Here is a 24,216-nt window from a genome sequence, read left to right on the forward strand (position 1 = left end):
ATCCATCATTGCAGTCAAGCAATACTGATGACTGTTGCAACAAAATAAACAAACGATTGTTTCGCAGTTCGAATTTAATCAAGCAGTGTTTGTTAAGTGTGCAACTAATTTCATTATTTTGGAAATCGGATCGACTAATTTAAGAATTCTTTATTCGACTATTCAAGAAATTTTTGTCAATCTATTTGGATCCGTTGAACCCACAAAGACTAAAGAACTACATTACATTCGCACTAAAATGTTTGCAGAAGAAGAAGGTAATTATGAAACGTAGATGATCGGAAGAAAACATTTGTAGAACGTCTCTTTCAAGTTAGAAAAGGCAATTTACATTGAACTTAGAACAGTACTGCTTGTCTAACTTTTTCCATTAAGAATTGAAAGTAATGAAGAGCTCTTGAAAATTCTAATGTCCTGAAAATTTTAATGCTGCCGAAGAAAAGATAGTGTTATGGGAAAACACCGCCGATCCTGTTGTTGTATGCGCCTGCCTGATTTCAGTATCAACTATGGGACCATACGTTCTGCCAAGATATCTGCCTCTTTGCACTGCGGTAGTTATTATTATTTTCTGCTTTTAAACTGAAAGCAGGATATTTGCATTTGTTTGAAGTTTCCCGAAAATAGACATAAGCAAATAATAATAATAATAATAAAAGCGCTGAAGGAAATCTTTTGGGGAAAGTTGAAATGAAATGTAAACGCGTTGGGCAAAGTTACGTGATAAAATTACCCAGTAAACTGCGTAAACAGCTGTAAGACTGTTTTGTCATTTCTCAAGTATCTTTTGTAAAATACGTGCTTCGTGCTGAGTGCGTTTCTTATTATTTAAGGTCAAATCTATCCAAGGAAAAGAAACAAAAGGGTACGGTAGGAATTGTTTCGGCTAAAGCGATTTGTAGTCTAATATGATCGTTTCTATATTGTTATTGAAATTCGTATGCACTTTATATGGATTGTTGGTAACAACAAAATGAAACAGCCGGGAGCTAGTCAACAAGTCAAAACGTTTTTGTCTTGGCTTCAAGTTCACGATCCTGTCACAAGCTTTCTTTTCGTTTCCATACAGTTGGTTTCATACAACACTTGAAAAGGTGGAAATCTACTGAAAAAGGTAACAATTTTAAACAATCCGTGTTGAGTCTACACAGTGGTAACCCGTCTTTTCATATTTTCTCCTAAGATTACGTTAAATCACTGCAGAATATTTTCCTTTTGACGGCCACTGCTATCCTGATGATAAAATTTCCCAATCGTACCAATTTATGTATTAAGGAGGCCGTAAAATAAAGCTCCTAAGTACAGACCAGGTCGTTGGGGAGAGAGGTAATGAATGTTAACTTCACGTAGAGAGAGTAACCAGATCTACACAAAGAAGTACTTAAAAAGTGTGTTGGGATTTCTTTATGAGAGTTACCGCGCTAAACTAAATTGGTTTTGGCATTAAAGGCAGTTACATGCCAAAGAATACTTATTAAGCATTTTAAAGGTACTTTCCTTCATCTTGGAAGAAATGATGGAAAGTTCAAATCTAAAGCAAGTAGTGACAGAGTCGTCAGCTGTCGAAATCACGTTCAAAAGGTCTCAAAATGCAACTGGAAATAAACTTGTTCAAAATAGGAAGAAAATTAAGAAGAAAAGCATTTGTCTGAAAGCGATTAAGGAACTAAACAAAAGAGATATGTCATGACTGAATAGCCTCTTATTTAAATTAGCTATGGGTTCTTTGACAGGATGACCAAACTAGGAGGGAATCTGAAACAGCTATTGGTTTTGATAACTCAACGTTAATTAATTGTCTGAGTAGTGACAAAATGTGAATTATTGTCATGCTCATATTATAAAATTAAAGAGTTTTGTTTTTTTCCTTGAGTAGTGATGAATACGCATGTTCGTAATATAACTTTCGGCTTATAATTTCTAACTTAATCGCTGAGAGCTAAACCAGCTATCATTCTGAAATTCTCAGGACTTGATCTGATCGAGTTTTTTGCTTGTAATCAGTGGCTGTTCTATTTGTCTTTTAGCTAACATTGTTGTTCTATCGCCTCGAGTTTAATGCCAATTGCAACAAGTAATCCTTACCATATTGACACGGCTAAGGCCGCAATATTTCCGCTATTCAATTTCAATATTTTCGATTTTCGATCTCTATACTACTAGCATTCGAAATATTATTACCAGTGGTAAGGGTTTTACATATTTTTTTTAATATGATGTAAAATAATTTTAAAGAAAATATCTAAAATGAATAAGTGCTATGATGATAATCAAAGGACTTGCGTTATTTTGACAAGACAATAACGACGTAAATAGATAAATTCTTGATTTCAGCTCTTTTAAGTGCTTGACATCATTAGTTAATGACCTCGTAAACGTGATTCATTTGAATCATTGTGGACGCATTTATTACACTTCTATCAAACCTGCAGATCTTTTATCTCTCCCCTTACTTCCCAAAAAGAGATTGTCACGTTTTTCCCCTTTCATCTAAGAATTTATATACAAGGAAATATTTCATTTGGAAATGAAACTGACAGGAAAAATTAGCGCAGAGAACATTACACGTGCATATATTTGAAATGCGGCATATGATGAACTCGCACTTATCTCGACAATTTAGCAATTGTCTCCAGCTCATAAATACCTAAACATTCAGGTGGCAGTTTGCACCAGCATCGAAGAGCATGGGTTCGAATTCCTTGAAGCCATCTGATTTTTAGGTGTCTATAGGAGAAAATTCTCTGTTTTCAAAATTATACAGGGATCATACTACAGTTCGGTAACAAACGATTTCTGTGTCCTGTAAAAGCAGACTGAGTCACTTTGGGCTTGTCTATCTCAGACGTTTGTCATGTAAAAAGCAAGCTTTAGGATAACATTTTATTATTGCCCACACGTTTCGGTTATTTGGGTGACCAGTTAATGAAGATTTAGCGTTGCATAAAATTTAATTACAATCATTATCATTTAAATGTACAAACAAAAAAATGATGTTGACTGTATCACCGACGATACGTAGTTGAAGAAAGGACGAGAGTGTCGTCGAGCAAAAAGGGCACCTACAAAGTTGTTTGGGTATCCTGATCGATCTAAAAATGTGTATTTGTGCTTTGCAAAAACTTTGTTCGGTTTTACAAGGAACACAAATTTTATCGATTTATAACTTCACATAGTTCCCATATCATCCAATGGGTTAAGTTTTTCTAATGGTCTTGTTCCAGCGTTTTTACTGTTTGCTGTAGTGTTTAAACGGTCTGTGGCGGTGTCACAGCGGATTTGAACCCCCCGGTCCAGATCCGCAAGGGTATTTGGAGCCCCCTGAAAATAAGCGTTCTTTTGATTAGTGTATATAATCTCATGGGCCCGAGGGAGATTAAGGATTAATTTCACGCGTATTTTCAAAGTTTTCACAAAATTGCCAGAGTCGCGAAGCGACAAGGCCAATTTGGAAAACTCTGAAAACACAAGTGAAATTAATCCTTAATTGCACGAGGGCACATTGCGATTACGTGTTTATCACATAAAGGGCAAAATTATTTTGGAAAGCCCGTTCAGTGCATATTGTGTTTTGTTTTCGGTCTTGTCACGACGGAAGTGTTCTACAAGTTTGTCTGAGTGACGGGCATGTAGAATTCTCTCCTGTTCTTCCTTCTCATGCACCCATCTCTTTGGTTCACTATACTCACTCTTGCGAGGGACACATTGAATACTTTTAGTGTATGCGAAGTTTATTGGTCAAAATTAAGCTGTTCATTCTTTTTTGTTATAGGAATTGTTCTCAGTATTTATGAAACCGCAGGATTTCTTTCCCATCTCTTTCTCACCTCAAAGTAAGTCTGTTAGAATAACTTGAATATCGAGAACGGTTCTTTTAAAGCGCCGACCATTTAAAATATCAATTGAAAGCAAAAGAACTTTGAAAAAACAATGCCGCAGCGCGTACTTTAAAAACAACTTTTACTGAAACTTAAGTCTAACTTTGCTTTTTCTCCTCGTTGAAATGAATACTAGAACTCATGACTTGACAAGTTTGGTTATCAAAAAGGAAAAATCTTCTGAAGCCTTGTAATCAAGTAAACTTCTAAGAACGCGTCTTCCAACTAAGAGGTGTTCCTTCAAAAAGTGGCACCTCCCGTTTGTAGAACAATTTTTCTTAACGTGAACTTGCAACTTTTAGATGACGTTTCCGTTGACACCACTTGAAGTCCTTATAGGGAGCTTACGAATCGACGACGTTCGAATGACGGAGCCGTTGGGTCACGTCACAGTTTTGCGTCGCCGTCCTGTAGAAATTTGAATTTACTATATTCGTGGTAAAGACGACGACGTTGGTGCGCGTGCAGAAAATTTTCCCGCCGTTTCTAAAGTTTGTTTTTGTCCAAATTGTTCGATCCAAAATGCCTAACTTCAGAGAAACGAAAGCTTCTATAGCATACACTTATCGAATGAACTAGAATTTGTACTTTTTATACGATATTCACAAGTCAAAGAACCCAGAATTCTGGAACTATATGAAAGGTTCGATTTGGATAGGAAAACAAACGACGAATGCAGGGTGGACATTTTCAAACTTGCTGAACAGATTCAGCTTCCTGACGAGATAACTACTTACAGTGGTTTAGTTTTAGCTTCGACACTTGAATTATGCACTGATATATCTCAAGCACTGTGCCAGTCCTTCAAAGTCGCCTCTATTTTTAGTTGGAGCATAAAAAAAGCAGACAAAAAATCAGAAACGAATGTAAAGAACATGCCCCTAAATGTGATATACTGGATCAAGTTATCTGGCAAAAACACCTGAAGCATCGCGAGAAAACTTTGACAACTAACCATTCGTCCTGCAATTTTACCAGCAAGTGCCCAACTGCGCTATCGTTAATTAAGGAGCTTACGAAACGACGACGCCGACGGCAGCGACGATGCTACAAAACAATAGGTTTAGTGAGAAAAAACAATGGCTCTGCACGCTCTGCACGTGCGTTTTACATTTTGGTACATTTCTCTGCCGTCATCTCCTAAATGACGACGTGAAATGACCAAATTCAAGGTTCTGTGGAGGACGTTAGCACATGACGATGAATTTTCAGTTCTCTCTCTACGCTTCCAACCCACTCATACCAGTTTAATTCCTCGACAGTTACTACACATTTTTAACGCGAAACGACATGAAATAGTTTCGTAGCGATATGAATAACGCGAACTCGTATTTTTGAATGAAGTCCTCGTAGCCGTCGTCGTCCTCGTTTCGTAAGGGAGCTTAAGATCTACGACGACGACGTCGACGAAAACGCCGCAAAACAATGATTTCATTGGTTAAAAGAGCGTAAATAATCGTGCTGCACGTACGGCACGGATTTTAGCTCATATTTTTGCGGTTCTCTGTATGACGACGACGTGAAATCACTAAATTTTAGGTTTTGACGACAACGTGAGCATGCAGCAGAGAATCTTTCATTCTCTTATTTTCAGTCTGAAACCGCTCGTACCAATTTATTTTAGGAAACTTCGCCCACATTGTACGAAGTGAACGAGGTGGAATAATCGCGAAAGACTTTTACTAGAGCCAAGTTCTATTTTGAGGTGACGTTTTCGTCGACGTCGACGTCGACGTTGTAGATCTTAAGGTCCCTGTAAGCTCCCTAAAAACGCCCTATGTATCTGGGGCATCCCAGTTCGAGTACCGGTACGTGCTTAGTGCAGTTCTTTGTTCACTTACTAAGTTATAATGTTGAGACTGAATCGATAAGTGTGTGAATAAAGAAACCCATAGATGATAAGAAACGTTAAGAAGATGTGTTGAGATGCGTGAGATATTCAGAGCCTGAGGGGAGGTATTGGTGTTCCTTTTTAATATAGCTGCTTTAATTAAACTACAATAGGTAGAGTGCATATTCAACCTATAGGTAAAATGAGGATCACCAATTAATCTAGGTAAAAACGGATTCAACCTGAAACCACATTTGACGAATAACATTTACACTCTCTAATTCTTATCAGCAACAATTGCATTTAAAAGCCGAACCTTGGCAATGGATCAATATTTTGCTGACGATTTCGTAGTGCTTGCTTTCAGCAATCTGGCGATAGTTTGCTCCTAAATAAATGATGCTTAGTCCGAACATGGGCCCTATATACTGAATTTTTTCTCTCTTATTGTGTGAAGGACAGCTGACGATGGAAAACTATTCCTTTTCGACGAGTGCTTCTTATTGGAATACTTCTGCAGAAGACAGTAGTCTTGAAATTCCGTTTGTTGTAGTACTATGCACTGTGCTAGGTTTGGCGAGTGCGGTGGGTACTGTTGGAAATTTCCTCGTTCTCTTATCAATTATCAAGTTTGACGACCTGAGGGATATACCAGACTTCTTTATTTTCAGCCTCTCCTTATCGGATACGCTTGTCACAACGATATACCAACCTTTAAAAACATACCGGCTGGCACATTTAGAAGAAGTCTCCACATTTATGGATATATTGAGAGCATCCAGTAGTCTTCTCGGGCACATCTCGTTGATTGCCTCAATTTCGAACATGTTTGGAGTGACCATGGAGCGCCTGATCTCTATCAGATTCCCGTTGAAATACGACTTCCTTGTGACAAAGAAACGCGCAACTATCGTTATCCTTTTCATATGGATATTTTCAATTTCATATGGAGTAATGTGGTCAGAGGGGTTGGCTCCTAACTCCTACTTATCTATTTATTTTATTGCGGTCCTCATTGGAACAATATTAATCTATGTTTACATATTTTTGATCGCAAGACGCTTGGAACGCTCGGTAGCACATGTACAAAATGGCTCAACTGATGAAAACAGGTCAAGCAGCAACCTCAAGGATCGGAAAACAGCAAAAACCATTGCGATTATTCTGGGAGTGGCAACTGCCAGTTGGCTTCCGTTTTTGATCATTCCTCGCTTTCTAACCGACGACCAAGATCTGTTCTTCACGGTTTTCAGTTTTCTACAAGTTTTATCAGTTTGCAATTCATCCATTAACCCATATATATACTGTGCAAGAAGTCGACGGTATTACTTAGCGTTCATTAAGCTTCTCGGACTCCAAAACGCTCTGTTTACAAGAGTACAAGTCACTCAGGCTACATTCAGAGTTTCACCTCCTGACCATCCCTCCACGGCATCCCAGGACCCTTACAGAGAAATTGATTATACGAGACATTAGCTGAAATAGTATATATCATTTTGGCATTGCCGGATTAAGAGGACATTATTCTATGTTGTACGCTGTATACTGTTGTATTGTAAAACCTTTGCCACGTATCGAGCGTGTTATTAATTAGTTAAATTCTAAACTTGAAATCGTTTCGCCTTCCCGGCCTCTTCAGTTCTTAATATTGTTTAGGTTTGTGGATTAAGAGGAATTAACTTGAAATCAGGGAAACATTATTTCATTTATTGCGGAGTTAATTTTTCGGACGAAGATGTCTATCTCGTGTCAATAAAGCTTCGGCTAAGTGTTTCGACTGCTGGGCAAGAGGTTGTAGTGTTAGTGTTTCATGCTGTATGACAATCAGGAACCTACGCTTTGTCGCGAGCCCGTTTTAGTTACCCCGCGTTCAGCATCGCCATCCAACGACGCCTAGCAGCGGCTCACTACGGAAAGGTGGCCGTTCATCAACATGTCACCGTCTAACACAAATAGCAAATTGTTCGTGTGCTTTACATCTCTCAGTCTGGACTATCCCCCTGATAAAATATCTTTCAAAGACCTGAATATTCGACTGGGGTCATAGTTAAGTTGTGCCAAAAGAAATGGTTCCTCAGATTGTTTGTTCAATATGCGCTTGCTATTCAATAGAATTGGGCATTGCTTCTGAAGGAGGCCTGGGCAAACAAGCTTCAACATTTGCTTGAACATCCGTTCGAGTTTGTTGAACAGCGATGTTGAAACAGTTTGTTTCCTCACCCCTTTCAACCGTGTTGAAACATGTTGAATCGATGCTGAATGAGTTTATAAGTGTTTAAACTTTGCTTCAATAACCATTCAACATTTCTTTTGGTTTCGCGAATGTTGAATAAAGCTGAAGCCGTTTGCCCCCCTCTTTCAACAATAGGAAGCTTAAGCACCTGAGTTTTTGAGACGCGGGCAGCCACCGGAAGTGAGCTGTTTTCCCTTTTAACTTGTCTTCACACAACCACATTTATATCGCTAAGTATCTTTTCACTATTAGAGACCATAAGTTTAAAAATCTGGTTGAGACTGCTATCCTGGCGTGCGAAATATTCACTTCCGGTTGCCGTCCGCGTCTCTAAAACGGGCGTTGTTGGGTAGGCGCGTAAGCACTAATCGGTCTTTCAATGACGTATTCATGTCAGTTTCCACAGTAACATCCGCGGATGCAGCCTGGGACTGAATACAAGGCCTGATGTGTTCACAGGCGCTCCAAGCTTGGTGTGAGAAATGGCTGACAAATATATGAGGAATTTTATAGGAATCCCGATAAAAGACTTAAGAAGGTAATTAGATGAAAAAATTCTCTATTCTCCTGACTGGTTTTTTCAAGATTCAACGCGATTTGAGCCATTTTCAATTTCTCGGTTGTCAATGGTATTATAAAACCCCATGCAAGGTTGCACACTCCATTCTGGGGAGCCCACTAATTTGAATGAAATTTTCCTAAATAAAATTTTCCCACTGTCACAATTCCACATCGGAATCAACTGACAAAGATTAAACTTTCATTTCAACCCACCAACAACACAATAGCAGCTCTGCGAGCTACTTCAGACGGTAGTTTGTTCACTCGATCCAAATCAATATATGAAACTACAGGTTGAATATGTACTCTTCCCTCCCCAACGAAAATGCTCAACCCCGGCCGCACAGTGCTTTTCATTTACTTTTGTATAATAAGTCAATTGATATCCATGTATAATAACCAAAACTAATCCTAACAGGACCCTAAGTTTTCTTTACGCTTTTTAGGCTAATTTTTCTTTAGGCTCCAAAAAAAATTCTTTAATTCATCTGAGTGCATATTAAACCTAGGTAAAATGAAATCACCAATTTAACCTAGGTAAGACAATTAAATATACATTTGCAATAAGTATTCAGTGCCTTTTTCCTCTACTGAGATATCTGAGCTGCATTCTGAACCCATCAAATATTTTACGAACAATGGAGAAAGGCCTTTTACTCAGAGTAATTCAAGAAATTAGGTTATCTAATTAAAGTAATATCGTCTTCAGTTTTTCACGAAGTATCTTGCCGAGAGTAACTTTTGAGAGAGTGCTAGGAAATTCTCTGTGAAGACATAATCAAGAACGGCTACACTTTCCCAAGCATTGCCTTGTGATTCCTTTGACAGCCCGCCTCACTTCTCGGATGCGCCAACAATACAATAATGGATTTATTGAAGAATTTAAGAATATAAGAGCTACCGTAATGCTCTCGATTATCACAGAAAAATAACCGTCATGAATCGTACTTCTTACAGCGGTAAATATGGCATATGGAAGATAGCACGCTACAACGCAGACGGAGACCCACATCGCATTAGACACGGTTTTGCTGTATTTTAACTGGCGCGCTCTACTGAACGCGTTAAACTGTTCAGATGCGGATTCCTGTCGAATCTGGACTTGTCTATTCCGAAGAGTTAGGAAAATTTTCGAGTAAGAAAACGTGGAGACTAAAAGAAAGAAAGGGACATTCAACCCTATGACGGTCGTGAACACACTTGGGTTCCAAAGGTAAAGCAAGCTTACTGACGAAAATGCAAACCAAAGGAAGCATAAAAGTGCTCGAACTCTTTGGAGTGTTATCACATGCTTGTAGCGCAGACCTAGAAACAAGGCGAGTAGTCTATCCACACTTATCATTGTAAGTGTACACAGCGATAGTCCGCACAATATGGATGATGAAATAAGTAAGAGAGATAAGACGATTTGACAAGTATTTGAGCCATTTTCGGTGACCACAGATAGAATGTAAATGATATAAAATGGTTCAGTTATAAGTCCAATGCAGAGATCAGTTGATGCAAGGTTACGAAACAACACTTTTGAAGGTGGGTAAATCACAGAAATGTTGGAAAGAGCAAATAAAATCAGCGCGTTTCCTGAAACTGTGGTGATGAGCAAAAGCCCATGGATAAAAACGAACAAATATCCAATCCATGATTCCTGCAGAATAATCTCGGAGTATTGCGAACATGTGGTTACTCGTACAGTTTTCCACTCAGTGTTTTCCATGGTATAATTTTTTAGTATGCCGGCCAACTGAGTTCTTGAACCTGTTTTCACCAACAACGGTGAAATCTTCCGGCCTTGTCTTTTTGTTTTGTTTTGTTTTTTATTTCGCGGCGAATGAATAATCAACTCGATCGAACAATATCATTAAATGAACCTTTTCCCAAGCTTCGCCGGTATACTTGTCGGCTTTTCAGTGGTCATCTACTTGATCCGGCGAAGAATCTTCTCTAATTTAATGTGGTTTCAAACACTTTCAGTTCGTGGAAGAAACGCAAGGGTGTGAATATGTAAGTGAGAGCCAATTAACAGTAGTTTCTTTTTTGCATGTGCTTGACTTAAAGTATCCTGACAGGGTGTTATCCAAATGCAAGCATAATTTGATATTAGCTAAACTTGATTATTTTTCCGTCCATTAATTAACAGGTGCATGTGCCTCAAGCAAAAACCAAGATTAGTATTTGTCACCTTAGTGGCAAATCAGGTGTCAGTTATCGTTTCCTAATGACACTTAAAAGTGACTTTTCTCTCGGCCTCAAAGGAAATTTCTTTCAAACTTGTCTTTTTGTCTATTCTTGGTTTTCATCCACGTGACAAGGCGGCCTTGTTGATTAGCAATACAATACAATTTCATTTGGCTGAATTTGCATAATAATAAACAATTATTCCATGAGCGCACGTTGGATATGAGATGGTAAAAAGCCAACGAGGCGCATAGCGCCGTGTTGACTATAACCAGTCTCATATCCAACAAGCGCGAATGGAGTAATTGTTTTATTAAATTCCTTAAACTCCAGAAGTTTGGATGTACGAAATACGAGCGAAAAAAGCGAGAAAATCCGAGCGAAATCGAAAAAACTTGATGAAGATGCGATGTTGTGTAATACCTTGGTGGTCAGACACGCACTGCTCATCACAAAATCATTTCTTACCTTTTCGCGTACTTCTAAACGTCGGAATTGATCCAAAGTTTCCACAAAAACGTTTTTTTTTTTGCTTTATTCAGAGAAAAATTTCGCGTTCGGGCGAAAAATAATTTTAGCTGAGCAACGCTTAGTGCAATTATTTACCGTATAAGGTCAAACTAAAGCCGTGTTCACATTAGGCCTCGATTATGAGCGAATTATAATCGAATTAAATATGAATGGGTTCACATCAACTAATTGCAGTCCCTGATTATAACTGGATTATAATTACTTCAAACAACCTCAAAGGGGTTGTTTGAAGTAATTACAATGTGTAATTGAACAAAATGGCGAGCACGTGGTGGTATGAGCAGACGAAACTTCTAATCGCTTTATGGAGCGAAGGTTTGGATTTGTCTTCTTCTATTCTGGGTAGCTATCCTTGGTTCTCTTCTCGCCTCAAGCACATGATGGTGATGATAATCGTGGCAGCCACTCGATTCGGCGCCATTTTGTCTCACACTGCAAGGTTACCCTGCGTATTGTATTTGAACCATAATTGAATAAAATTGAACGGAGTATGATAGCCTGCTATATACTTCAGTTGATCAAAATCAACGTTGAGTGTAAACACGGCTTAAGGTATATGAGCTGATAACCGAGATTGAGTGAACCAATCAGAGCTCGAAAAATGCATATCCGAGGTTGAAAATTTAATAATAAAGTTTATTTCCCAGCGGAATGACAGGTTATTGCTCTTACCAACCAACATGGCCGTCAAATGCAAACCAGCATTGGGCCATTTCCGAGTTCATGTCTGCCTTCTCTTCAAAGCGAATCTCAGGGTAAAGTTTTTGTGATGGTAATTAGTTCTACTTTACATATGAATGAAAAATGATTTTCATAAGAAAAACTTCGCACTTAGGCAGACATGAACTCGGATATGGCCCATTTTGTGAGATAACTTGCAAACAAACGAGAAAGAGAAAATGAGGATTCCTATTCACGGCTAAAAACGTTGATATCAACCGAACAATATCACAAGGAACGTCATGGGGAATAATCACGGAAGATCTCAGTTTCGGTGCGAGCGTAATTAATTTCTCCTTTTTGTGTGCAATTGGTGAAACATTATTCTTCATTTCGCTTCGCTTAGGTTCCAATTGTTCCATTGGTCTTATGCAATAGAGAGGAACTTGAATGAACATGCACTAAGAAGGGCTATAAAACCTCATATTTATTTACTGTTAACAAATATCAAGACTTACGATATGAAATTTATTTCCGCCAGCAGAAGACAACAAAGAATAAAAGACGTAATCAGTATTCCATTAAAAGATAAGAAAATAATTTTAAAATCATTAAGGCTCTTTTCGCTTTTCTAAAGAAGAAGAGTACAGAAGCATATTACTTATAAAATTTGGAAATACATTTTCGCGTTCAGTAGTCTTCTCACAATCGCAATTTTTGATTGTGCTCAAGCTCATTTTAGTCAGGTAAAGCTACGGACATGGGTCCATCCCTAGAAATGAGCGATCACGTAAGGCTATAATGTCGTTTCAATCGAAATGAATGATACGGGGAAAGGTGAGCGTTGAGTTAGAGCGAGTTTCAATAGACCTAATCGGCTAACTCAATGTTGTACCCAATTCAAACCTTTTGGGAATAAAACGTTTTGTTCCAGGTATTTCCATATCATTTAAATATGAATGCTACATTATCATGCAAATGCAATACACAAAGAATCTTAGTCCCGGGAGATTTGAATTGGGTACAACATTGAGTTAGCCGATTAGGTCTATTGAGTGTCGTAAAACCAAAACCAAAGTAATTACTTTGGCCAATCAAAAAGGACTGAGACAATCCAGCAAACCAATCAAAACTCGAAGTAATTACACGTAGCCGACACAAAGCGCGGGAAAATGTGCACGCGCGAGCCATGATTGGTTTTGGTTTCGCTTCTGATTGGTTGAAAAAATGGCGCGAGAACTTTGAACCAATCACTGAGTGAAGTAATCATAAACCAAAGTAATTATCTAATTACTTTCGACACTCACTTGAAAACCGCTCTAAAGGTAATAAGAACCATTTCTTAATTAGGCCTGATCCCCTTTGCTCTTCTATTGAGTTCAGCAAATTTCTGAGCTTGACGCCTGCGATTGAGCAGTCTAATCAATTAAGAATTATCTCCCACAAGTCCAATCTATTCTTATTCCTTAAAGTGCTACTATGACAAAAAAAAATAAACTTCCTTTTTTCCTTCAGATATTGAAAGCGTGCTTGCTTGACACCTGACTGGGAAAGGTTTTCTTTGAGTTTAGAATTTTACGGTTCGCCATTATTCACGTTCAAGCTTAAGACTGACCAATTGGACCTCCGAGAGGGTTGGAGCGAAGATAAGATGATGTCGAAGACTCACTTTAAATTGCAGCGTGTAAACGCAGCTTCTTGTACATGCAAAACACGAGTTTAAAAGTCTGAAATAGGGTCTGTCGGATTATGTCGGCATAAGTTTGAGCATAATACTATACCTGGAGGGGCATCAGGCATAATTCTGGCATAATACTAATATTTTTGCAGCATAATGCTGTTGTTTCTGAAAACTGGGAGAAGTGTATGGAAATGTGGTAGCAACTCGCTCTAGAATGTACAAAGTTGATAAAAGCGGGAATATTTTACGAACTTGATACTTAGGCTCATACCTAGTGCATTTTGGTATAATCGAAGGCCTGGTTACCTTTTTATGCCAGTTGAGTTTTTCCGTAAACGTGATATTTAAACCAAGGGCAAGGGATCATTAACGTTTAAACACATTGAGGTGTGAATGTTGTCAATTTCAAGTCCATTTTGGCTACAGTTCATAAAACATGTTATGAAAAGAATGCTCATTTTGATAAAGGTAATTCTAAGTGCTATAATCCTACAAAGCAATAAGTCACGAGAAAGTTTGTAGTTTGTAACTTACATTTCGATGCTGTTAGTTCTTAAAAACTTGGGCTCATCAGATGAAGGTTTATTGGAGAAAAACATATAGTAAGCCTTTCAATGCCTCACAATTTCCGATCTTTCACTTGCTCATCAAATGTTAATTGAATAATTGTCTTTCAAAAATGAAAGTCTAGGAATGTTTATTAATAGGTACGGGCCTATGGGGGGTGGGGTGGAAGTGTCAATTTAGTCCGGTAGAATTTGAGCATTATACCTCCAGCCGAGCATAACTTTGGTTTCACGGGTGACGCCCGAAAGCATAATACTCTATTTTTCGAGCATAATCCGGCAGACCCTAGTCTGAAAGTTCGACACTCCCGTGCTGCATATTAATTTGAAATGAAATTGATTTTTGGTCATAGTAGCACTTCAATTATTCAAAGAGAAGGGCACTGAGTTTTTGCAGTTTTGTGGTCTGACCTTTCCAGCATGTGATCGGCTTGGCATGTGATTCAGCATGTGATCGGCTTGTGATCGCATTAGCTTGAAGGGCTTCTGTGTGAATGGGACCACAATAATTGTGTATAACAGCCAGAAGTCAGGCTACTTGGCCAAGTGCTGAGGCCTCACTCAAACCTCACTCACTCATGTCTTTCATACATTGACCGAATGTATAAATGGCGGCCAAAAATGTATTCTTTTGTTTATGTGCTTATGAGACTCACTAGCCTCGCTTTCAAGCAACTTTTCTTTTGTATTTTGTCCATGCAAACGAGGCTAGTGAGGCTAATTAGCACCTAAACAAAAGAATGTTTTTTTGGCCGCCATTTATGCATTCGGTCTATGATTTAGCTGAGAATAGTTTGGTTTATGACAGCAATCAGTCAAGAACGAGTTACCCTTTTAACTGGACAATAACCGAAACGCCCAGAAAAGGGGTTAATTTCGTTGTCTAGAAAATCAGGGTTGGATGCATAAAAGCAAAGTTTTAACAAAAAAAAAATAAAATAAACACTGAACTTAGAGAAAAGTCTCAAAGTTATTTAGCCGACCACGAGTGCTCCACTAATTGGAGTGACTACAAATCAGCAGGCCATTTCCGAGTTCATGTCCGCCTCCTCTTCAAAGAGAGTCTAAGTGCGAAGTTTTTCTTATGAAAATTAGTTTTCATTCAATAGCAACGTAGAACTAATTACACAAAAACTCCGCAATTAGACTCACTTTGAAGAGGAAAAAGACGTGAACTCGGAAATGGCCTACTGAAATGTTGGTTTTTGTGGAGAGGGGAAAACCCGAGTACCCGGAGAAAAACCTCTCCGAGCAGAGTGGAGAACCAACAAATTCAAACCACATATGGTGTCGAATCCGGAAATCGACCCTTGCCCACAATGATGGAAGACACGTGTTGCCACCACTGCGCCAGCCCTGCTCCAAATATCGATAAATTTATTTCTTAAAAGGATCTATATCATGCACTTCTTGACTGAGAGGTTATAAATGGAATATATTTGCCTCGCCGTGAGTTAATGCGTACGAGATGTTAAATTTGCATTCTCACTAAGGCCCCATCCCAGGCATTCCCATCCTTTTTGCATATATTTAGTCAATTTTATAAATGTCAATTTAAACTTTGAATGAACTAAGTGTACATTTATATTTCAATATCATGTTTTAAGGAAGTTTGAAATAAAGTCTTGTCTTGTCCTGTATACATTACCGAATTCAGCTTGAAAGTGGTTAAATATTAACTAACTATTGATTCGCTACTCGTCCTTTGAGATGCTTTTCCGAAAAAAGTTCACAGAATTTAATTTCTGTTGGGGAGGGTTGATATATGGATGGGAAACCATTCAGATATACAACGTGTGCGTTCCTTTCGTATAGAAGCCATACGTCTTTTTTTCAATCGGAATACTTATGAGAACGGTGTTGACAATTCATCGCTTTAGTTTAGCCTGGCAGCTTTCCCTATTTGTGGTAAAAAAAGAAGCATCAAAGAAGCGAAAATGAACCAGAAGACTACAAAACAGAGCAGGCTGCAAGCTTCTGTTCTAACCCTCTATAACGAGCAAATTTGCTTACACACGATCATACCGCGCATCTTAATTCCTCCATTCACCCAAAACAACAATTCCTTGCGCCTTTGACCACAACTTCTTGCGTCGAAGAAAAATGTGTTCTTCTCCCAGTTAAAGAGCTGCCCCTCGTACGAAGTTTTTCAGAGACACAAATCACTGCTGAGGGATTGAAAGAATCAATCCACAACCAGCCGAGTATTCTAGAAGTGCTCCGCCGCAAGATTGTAGAACATCCGGTTCACTTATCGGGGTTTGTCAAAGTTCTGCCACCGCAGTCCGAAGTCACTTTAAGATAAGAAGAGAGAGCTTGGGAATGGAGTAGATCTGCCACTGCTGTCCGCTATGCGCAGTGAACACCAATGTGAATTTCCAGGAGGCCATGAGTAGCAGCGAGCAACTCCCATACCGTACTAAGCCTATGTCACGGTATTTTTACAGACCTATCTATTTTTGGGCTACCTTTGCCGCAAAACAACAAAGGCAGTTCCGGTTTGTAAGTTTGTAGGTTTGGTGTTGCTATGACGTCAAGTTAATTAGTTTCCTTTGATTGGTCATCGGGCTCCTGCGGGAGTCTAATTCGCCGAAAATTCAATCTAAAAATAAATCGGTCTGTGAAAACGCCGTGACAGGAAGTATGGGAGTTGCTCGCTCCTACTCATGTGCTCCTGGAATTATTAAAAACTTACAAATTGAAAACAACCTCTACAGAATAATATATTGCTCGTTTATTAAGCCACGCGCACAACAAAACATGTCAACTTGCGGTCACTTATTATCACTACGGGAATGCAGACCGCGAAGTAAACGGGTATTCTAGAATTGCTACCCAGAAGGTGTGGTTAAAAAAAAAGATTTATGATAAACATTACAGCGATTCTTGAAGTATTTACAAGGCAAACGATCGGTGTGGTTCCAAAAATTAACATATTAAAGGCCCGCGATAGGATTCTGTCCTGAAGACGGTTGTTGTTCTTGAACACGGCTGTGGTCTGAAGAAAAAGGGCCGCAAGTTATTATCATATTTTTGCTGGATTTTTTAGACTGTTAGTTTCAGTTCTTTCAAGGTGTTAGTAGACTTTTGAATAAATTATCCCAACATAGGAAACTTGTAAACATGCAAAACCATGTCATGGGTAGCTGCATTGATGGAGATTGTAAAAACTCCCCACATTTCCGAGTTCTAGTTTGTTACCAGAAGAGTTTTCTACACAACATTTTCATTCGACGTGTTTATCAGTAATAACAAACCGCGTTTCAGTTCCTTAAAAAGGTCCGATTTTAACAATTTGGCCATATCCGCGATTATATAATCCAGATCAAGGACATCTAAATAAAGCATTGACATTATACTGTGCGGCAACATCAGTGGTTTTTCATCATGCCACAAGTCATTCAAGACTGACAAACTTTATCCCTTGTAGTATGTTACATTAAAAAAACAAGGTGGCCACATTGCTGTAACATTGACCTTGTATTTCATTAAGTTTCTGTTTCGACTGGTACACCATCATGCCCGCCATGCCGATCAAATCTTCCACTTTTTACATCTCCAGCGACATCATACCCGCATGCAATACCCTTTCACATTCAGTACTGATTTGTTCTCTCCCCGCTTTAACATGAATTGCCTAATGCTAAGGCTGCTCCATTTGTAAACGGCCATTCCTTCACCTGGGTCCTGCATGGACACATTGAATTCTGTGGTACAACTGTACTTAACAGCGGGGGCAGCTCTGGGTCCTGTAATGTCAACTATTCAGTACTAATTTATAACCTCATTAAGCAATCTCTATGTAGACTGTTAGGAGAGTTTGCCGATCGAGCTATAGCAATACTTTTACAAAAGATGCAAAAATTATGCTCGCTTTTCCAAATTACTGTATCCCAAAAATTATGTTGACAAAATCTATGATAAGTCTACGTGCATTACCGGGTCTTTCATGCATTGTTTGTTTTGAGTTGTTCTCGTTGTCTTAACATATTTTAAAATTAAATTTTTATAGTTAAGTAGCTTAAAATGGAATGGGCGGCGATTCCATAGAGGGCCTTCTTTTCTAACAACTCTCATCGTACCTGTAGAAACCATGATCAGCACACGGTACATTGTACTAGGATTAGTTAAACTGCGACGTCACCTATGTTATTTTGTGGCTCTTCAAGTTGATTTACAACACCACCTGGTCTTGATACAGGTTCAATTTTCATTGGTTTTTCGATAAATGCTCCAACCCTCATGCACTTACGCAATCCAAGCAACTTAAGAAAGGCCATGTAAAACCTGCGACTTCTGGCGCAGTAGATGTAAGGATTAATGGATGAATTGCAGATTGACAAAGTCTGTAGTGAGGAAAATATAGCCATAGTAGTATGCAATCCACATGCAGAAAGTACAGCTGGGATTATGAAGAACGGAAGCCAACATAAAAGAGCAACTCCCAGAATGATGGCAATGGTTTTACCCGCCTTATGCTTTCCATCAGTGCGTGGCCTTCTATCTTCATTCTGAAATGACCTGTTTTGGGGCACGGCGGCCTCGAGACGTTTGGCAACAAGGAACAAGTAAATGTAAATACAAACTGTTCCCGCGATAAGCAGAAGAAGAAAAATATAAGTTAAAAACCGGGAAAAGGCTACCTTGAGAACAATTGCAGCCTGTGCAAGAGAGAATAACCAAATGCAAATCAGGCTAGCAGCGGCGCGTTTTTTAGTAACCAACAAATCATATTTCAGAGGAAACTGGATGGAGATTAGACGTTCTACTGTCACTCCAAAGATGTTCGTTATTGATGCTGTCAATGAAAGAAACCCAAGGAACCTTGAAACTTTTATGAATGCCATGTTTTCGGATATTTCCAGCAATCGTGCGAGTCGATAAATTTTAAAAGGTTGGAAAAGAGCAGTGACCAGGAGATCGGACAAAGATAAGCTGAAAATAAACAAGTCTGGGATCTCTCGTAGGTTTTCAAACTTGATAATTGAAGAGAGCACCAAGGTGTTTCCAATAGTACCTACCACACAGGCCACACCTAATACGGTGCACAGTACGATTGCATGGGACTCTACTAGATACTCAGGTATAAGAGCTGTTGGTCCAGACGTGGAAGAATAATTTAGTGACTCATTTGTGGAAAGTGAGGTGGAATTTTCCATTTTCTTGTGCAGTTTTTGATAGCAGATAAACCTAGGGGAACAAAGTAACAATAAAACGATTTAGTACTTTAAAGGGTTTCGGGTTATGGCCGGGTCTTAGCCTGGAAATAATTGCTTATATGTCCTAAGTGCGACCGTTCCTACATTTCAAAGCATAATTATCCCATTTTCATTTGATCCTTATGAGTCAGTACAGGTCATAATTCGTTTCTACCTATCATGAATCCTTTTAACGCGATCGAGAATGTCTTAGCCTGGAAATAATTGCTTATATTTCCTAACTGCGACCGTTCCTACACTTCAAAGCATAATTATCCCATTTTCATCTGATCCTTATGAGTCAGTACAGGTCACAATTCGTTTCTACCTATCATGAATCCTTTTAACGCGATCGAGAATGTTTTGAAAAGAAATATGTTTTTTATCTTCTTCATCCGAGAAGACCAAATTAGGGCAAATGGAAATCTAATGTCTGTTCAGAGATCATTTCCAAGATCGACATCAATCGTATTATACATTGAATAGGCAACTGTCTCAATACAGCTGAGGTTAATTGAAATTCTAACAAATTCAAAACCGTAAAAGAACTTAACTATTAAAAATCGCATTTGTTAGCCTTTCTTATTTGTTTCTGTTACGGATTTTTCGTCCAAAAAGGGCATGTTGGTTTTGGTTCTTTTCTGGTGCCGATCGCTGTAGAGGTTAATTTTGGCAGCAAAAATGTACTCATTCTAAGAAATTCTTGTTCTTTACCTTGTAAATTAGCTCTGGCAGTGGGTCTTGAGGTGTCTTCTTGATCCGTTTTTTCACGAGGGAGCTCAACTTGTCGTTGTCTGACTCTCGGTCCACTTTACCAAACGTAATGTTACCTCTTTTTTAATGGGCGAGTAAATCTCCTTAGGGTCTTTCCGTGTGCTCGACAATAGCTTTAAATTAACAACTTTGTCTACGTTTAGAGGTATGATTGATCAGTTTGCTTAATGGCTTAAAAGGAAGACGTAGAGTGTCCGGCTACCAATCATGTCAATAAAATTCATCTCCTTCAGCCAACGTTTTATTTTGTTATGGAAATCGTTTTGAAAGCAGTTTAAAGGCCATTCAAGTACATTAAATTAAGACGAAATTTAACTTTGAAATTAGAGAATATGACAGAATGCTAGCCTTTTTCTTCCATGTACCTTTTAATCCCCCGACTCATTTTAATTTACCACTTTGCAACAAACCACTTGCTGTTTTATACAATGATTTTGAATTCAACCGGTAAACTTACTTGTCAGCAACCGAACTGTAAATGTTTCCATTCATGCATGATGGTAAAGTGTTTGTTACAAGGTTGATAGGTTGCTATGCAACGGCAATGGAGCAACTGACAGAAATCCGGCATGTGTCGAACAGGTGACGGTTTCGCAGGTCGAATGTTAAATATTGGCCTAGACTATGTTCCTCCGCCTGTTTCCATGAACCAAAAAGCAACTTTATCTTGTATATCAGTCAGAGGATACTGACATCACATTAGTGGCAAGAAAAGCACAAATTTTTGCTAGACCAAATTAAAGGTAGATTCTTAAAGGTTGGGATCCGTGGTCACTGCCTTGACGACGCATTTGAATCGCGTTCAGCAAAACAATCAACTTAATTGCTAATTGCCCGACTGTATAAAAAGACGTGAAACTTTTTCGGTTCTGGTATAGGCCGTAACTGGAAATTCCCTCAGAAATTTCAGTGCTCTTCCTTAACGAAGTCGTTTCAGTCCACGTTTGAAAACCTCAGTTGGACCTTCGGGATGAAGGACAAGACGAAGTAAGATAAATTACGTTTGAGGAATATTTTTGTCATGGGTAGTCAAGGATAAGACCTGCTGGGTGAGTTAAGACTTGGTCTTCCGTTGGCATGTGACGTTATACAATAACCAAGAAAAAATTGGGGCGTTTTACTGCAAGGTGTTACGAAACTAGGTTATCGCTTTTACGTTGCCAGAAAAAATTACATTTACAAGCCGAAACAGGCTTGTCGTCGGTTCATTGTATCTTTCACTAATCTCACTGCGCTTTCCCTGACTAAAATATTTTTATTAAAATGTCTTGATTGTATACAATGAGTGAGACGATTGATTTGCAGACTTAAAGTGGCACGCTCTAGGAGGTCAAAAATGAGCAAAAACTATAAAATTGAAAAACTGCCTAAAGCTTGATGAAATCATGAGCCAAAACATCGAGTTGGTCAAGCAAGAAGAGAAGGAGGTATAACTTTGTTGGTTATCTGTCAAAGAGTGCGTTCCTTTGGGATGATCCGAAAAAGGATCACTGATCCAAGATCATTTGGATGATGGTGAATCAAAGGAACCGAAGAATCCTTACCCAGAGTCCTTGGATGCACCGTGTTCCAAATGATCTTGAATCAGTGATCCTTTTTCGGATCATCCTAAAGGAACGCGCCCTTACGATGCGAGAGGTTGAAAATGTTGGACACATCAGTTTTTCAAACGTTTCCATCTAAAATTTTCTTACGCAAAGCCATTAAAGAGCTATCAATAGCAAATATAACCATTATCACTATTATTAATGATAGCAAAGAGCTAATATCGGTTTTGATGTGACGTCACAACGGACGGAAGTGCCCTAAACAAATCCTCCTTCCTCATGTGCCGGTAAATGTTATCTTTTGTTTCTCACCATAGCAGTTCCTTCCATCGCGAGAGAAGCCCTACCTGCATGGCTTAGAAACATGACCGCTAATCACCAGGGAGAAAACCACGAATTAAGGCTTTTAGCAAGAGCGGTGTATAATAGTCTGTCTAAAGAAAGTGAAATATTCAGGTGACACTGCCTCTTAAAAGTTGCGGGAACCTCAAAACAAAACGGTCCTACTCAACCGTTTCGATTGGAGAATGAGAATGAAAATACTAGCGGTGCTGGTCATCAATCTGTACAAGTAACTGTTCTAAGTTTTGAGCATCATTCAAAGAAATTTTTTGAGTACTACTCTGCTGTGGTACTTCATGGCGCGCGAGTTGGTCCTAAATTTCAAGTAGCGCAGTGAGCCAACAAATAAGTAACATTCAACTGAACTTATAAACAAACTCAGTATTTTTGCATTCCCGTAATGTTGTGACTCTATCGATAATCGATTGTTACCAATCACTTCGAGACTGTACTGCTATGTTAAGTGATTGACTGAAAAATCTCACACAGCTTTCTCAGTCATTCGGTGCGCAAACAATCAAGACTTGCTCGCACAAGTTTGGCCACTTGTTGCACATCTTTACTTTACTTTACTACGATATTTGCAATGTAGATAAATGGCAACAAGTTCCTGGTACACAAACGAATCAAATCAGAAAATGGCTTACATGTTTTAAAGCTGGGTGTCAGTTGGTGTTGACTCTCAATACACACAGCAAAGAGTAACAATCAGTATACACCAGCTGAATTTGACATTGCCGCAGCAATTAGTTAGTCGAGGGGAATATTCCCCTCGACTAACTATGGCCGCAGTGACAGCAACTTCGACAACTTCAGTGGATTTCCGCATTGTGTGGAAATATCTGTAGTACAACCTTACTTCGAGAATGAATGGCCACCAAAAGAAACATTCGACTGAGGACAATAATTGGCTTCTTCTAGATTAAAGAATTCTCGGTTATTTTCTAAATGGAACAGAGTCACGGAAGGCAAAGTCATGGTTACGTCGTTGGACGAGGGTTCACGCACATATAAAAATAGGATTTTTGTAAAAAAAATCGACTGATTGTATGTTTCACCGAAGGAAAAAACAGTCAAAAGCACCGGATTTAGCCCAACTGATGGAAGAGGATGCAAATCCCGAAGGGTTTCGGTGTTACTTTGCTTCAAGAACTATATATATTAAATACAGTAGTCGTAAAATAGTATTTAGTTATTCAGCTGGTGTTTGCTCTTCATCAGGATCATCCGCTTCACCGCCTTCATCTCCTTCTCCCTCATCTTCTTGCTCAAGCCCTTCGTCTTCTTCGTCTTCCTCTTCTTCCTCGCCCTCAAGGACCTCCTCCTAAGAAATACAGAAACAGCTCGTTAAAACGTCGTGCGGATGGAATAAAAAAGGTAAAGTCTCTGTTACGAGCCTAGAAGGCCCATCAGGCCGGCGCTTATCTCCGGTTTCCCAGCATGAAGCGACTAGGAGTATTTCTACTCCTCCCTGGATGGGATGCTAGTCCACCCATTTATACACCTGGGCGGAGAGAGGCACCGTGAGAGTAAAGTGTCTTGCCCAAGAACACAACACAGTGTCCCCAGCAAGGACCCGCGCGGATGGAATGCCCAACAAAAATTGAAATGCGAATTTTCTCCAGAGATTTCTTTCAGATGAGAGCAAGATAAAATAAAAAAGAAAAAAATATATATATATGCAGCATGTGCTTACGCCTTGCTCTGCATCATCATTATCATCATCATCTTCAACATCATCATCATCTCCTGCCTCCTCCTCCTCCTCTTCCTCCTCTTCTTCCTCTTCCTCTTCTTCCAGCTCATACACAACTGGCTCATCTCCCTCCGCAAGATCTTCTTCTTCTCCTTCCTCAACTACCACTTCTTCTTCTTCCTCTTCCTCCTCCTCATCATCATCATCCTCTATTCCTAACTCGTCTCCTTCATCGTCGTCTTCTCCATCGTCTACAACAACCACTTTGTCCTGTAAAGGAAAGGGACTTTATTTAAGTGTCTACTGGTTCTAGCACTGGAGCACTAACTGGGGACACTGTAAACTGAAATTATCAATTAATGCAAATGAAGGCAAATGGAAACTGACTTAAAGAGCAGGTAGTTCTGTGATGTAATCATCTAGCTAGCAACTTCAGTCAAATTTATTTTGTCCTGGACGTTTAGAAAGCAAGAAGTAATCAGGTGGGGGGCGGGGGGGGACACTTTAGGAATTTCTGGGTGGGGATGTGCCGCTGGGACCCTG

General features: G+C 39.1%; 2 protein-coding genes across 6 annotated transcripts in view; one reads left to right on the forward strand and one right to left on the reverse strand.

Moving 5' to 3' along the window:
• Window positions 1-124: 124 nt before the first annotated feature.
• LOC137991041 (adrenocorticotropic hormone receptor-like) lies at window positions 125-7,626 on the forward strand. Of its 5 annotated transcripts, XM_068836166.1 has the most exons (5): window positions 126-257; window positions 834-865; window positions 1,070-1,114; window positions 3,773-3,833; window positions 6,167-7,626. In XM_068836166.1, exons 4-5 carry the CDS (start codon window positions 3,791-3,793, stop codon window positions 7,183-7,185), a joined length of 1,062 nt encoding a protein of 353 aa, XP_068692267.1. In that variant the 5' UTR covers window positions 126-257; window positions 834-865; window positions 1,070-1,114; window positions 3,773-3,790; the 3' UTR covers window positions 7,186-7,626. The 5 variants fall into 5 exon arrangements, with proteins under 5 accessions (XP_068692268.1, XP_068692267.1, XP_068692266.1 ...); XM_068836165.1 differs by lacking the exon at window positions 126-257 and having other exon boundaries at window positions 803-865; XM_068836167.1 differs by lacking the exons at window positions 834-865; window positions 1,070-1,114 and having other exon boundaries at window positions 125-257.
• Window positions 7,627-21,395: 13,769 nt separating this feature from the next.
• LOC137984505 (protein SET-like) overlaps window positions 21,396-24,216 on the reverse strand; it is a 17,125-nt gene continuing 14,304 nt past the window's right edge. The window contains exons 6-7 of the mRNA XM_068831674.1: window positions 23,674-23,943; window positions 21,396-23,301 (exon numbers count right to left, since the gene is read on the reverse strand). Of these exons, the coding sequence (XP_068687775.1) occupies window positions 23,170-23,301; window positions 23,674-23,943 (402 nt within the window). The 3' untranslated portion in view covers window positions 21,396-23,169. The remainder of the gene's footprint in view (window positions 23,302-23,673; window positions 23,944-24,216) is intronic.

The sequence above is a fragment of the Montipora foliosa genome, chromosome 2, assembly GCF_036669935.1.
Source record: "Montipora foliosa isolate CH-2021 chromosome 2, ASM3666993v2, whole genome shotgun sequence".
NCBI classification, from domain to species: Eukaryota; Metazoa; Cnidaria; class Anthozoa; order Scleractinia; family Acroporidae; genus Montipora; species Montipora foliosa.